Genomic DNA, 1271 nt, shown 5'->3' with positions numbered 1-1271 from the left:
AATTATTTGACACGCATTTCAACCTTTTTTTTACAAGTTGTTAATTATTTTACGTATGTTTTTGACTTTAAATAATTATTGTCAGCCCAAGCATTTTGATGGATCTTCAAGGTCACCTTTATTTATTTATTAATTCTAAGCAATTCAAAAAACGTTTATTAATGTTTTAACAGACAATGCACTTTGTTATTTGAGGATTGATTCCAATAAATATAGCACTTTCTTTTTTAGCTTCTTCGAAGACCAGGTCAATGTTGTAATTTGTAAGTGCTGAGCATTCAATATATTTCATTGCTCCGATCTCTGTTGCCAGTCTAATTCCATTTTCTGTTTGAATTGATTTGTTGTCTCTATTTACCATTTTTGTGTCTCTTAAGTCACTTTTGGTGCCCACAAGTATTATTGGAGTGGTCTGGTTATTCTTTTTAATTTCTGGTATCCAGATGGTTTCTATTTCATCAAAAGATGTTTGATCTACCAGAGAAAAACATAGAACAAAACATGTAGTATTTAAATAACACAGTGGACGGATAAGAGGGTAACCCTCGTTGCCATAAGTTTCTTTCAATACTTGTTTGATAGTCATGTCCTTATAAGTCATCTGCCTTATATCATCATCAAAAACAGCAGGAAGTTGTGGATCGGGAAAATATTGGTTTGCATAACGATGCAAAAGACAAGACTTTCCAACAGTGTCCATTCCATTGACTACAATTTTGAACGTATTTTCCCACCCCATTGATCGAATAAAAAGTTTTTCAATAATCTAAATATTTCTTTTTTATTGTATTTAAAATTATTATTATTATTATTTTTTAATTTAATTTAAAATATATTTTTTTTCAATTGTTATACAGTTGACCAAATAACTGTAAGAAAGGTTTATTTCCTGTTAAATACATTAAAAATGACTAATTAAAAAAAGTGAAAAAAGGTACACCAAATAATGCTAAGAAACCCATTTCTATTTTTAAAAATAGTTCTTGATTAATATTTTAAAATACAGATTTATCATTAGGAAAAAAGAGTGAATAACAGAGCCAACACAACACCAACGACTTTTATCCTTGATTTTAGAGAACTTAAACATTATCTTTGAACCAAAAAAATAAGATGTTTGTTCTTTGTATTAAATTGAATCAAATTGAAAATATATATTAACAAACCAGAGGCAACTCCTTGCCGCAACAACCCGCCGGAACTCCCTCTACATTTCCACCACGGCAAGTGGAAACCAGCCAACTCTCGCCGATGAACGGTCTCAACCCGAG

General features: G+C 30.5%; 1 protein-coding gene across 1 annotated transcript; it reads right to left on the bottom strand.

The window, feature by feature from the left end:
- Window positions 1–166: 166 nt before the first annotated feature.
- Window positions 167–739, bottom strand: EIN_510720 (Rho GTPase, putative; the record flags this gene model as incomplete). Its single annotated transcript, XM_004183438.1, has 1 exon — window positions 167–739. The coding sequence occupies one exon, from the start codon at window positions 737–739 to the stop codon at window positions 167–169; it is 573 nt and encodes a 190-aa protein (XP_004183486.1).
- Between the last annotated feature and the right edge of the window lie 532 nt (window positions 740–1271).

The sequence above is a fragment of the Entamoeba invadens genome (assembly GCF_000330505.1).
Source record: "Entamoeba invadens IP1 unplaced genomic scaffold scaff_1105074724777, whole genome shotgun sequence".
Classification (NCBI taxonomy): domain Eukaryota; phylum Evosea; order Mastigamoebida; family Endamoebidae; genus Entamoeba; species Entamoeba invadens.
The sequence above is the reverse complement of the archived record's forward strand: the minus strand, read 5'-3'. Positions and strand labels throughout refer to the sequence as shown.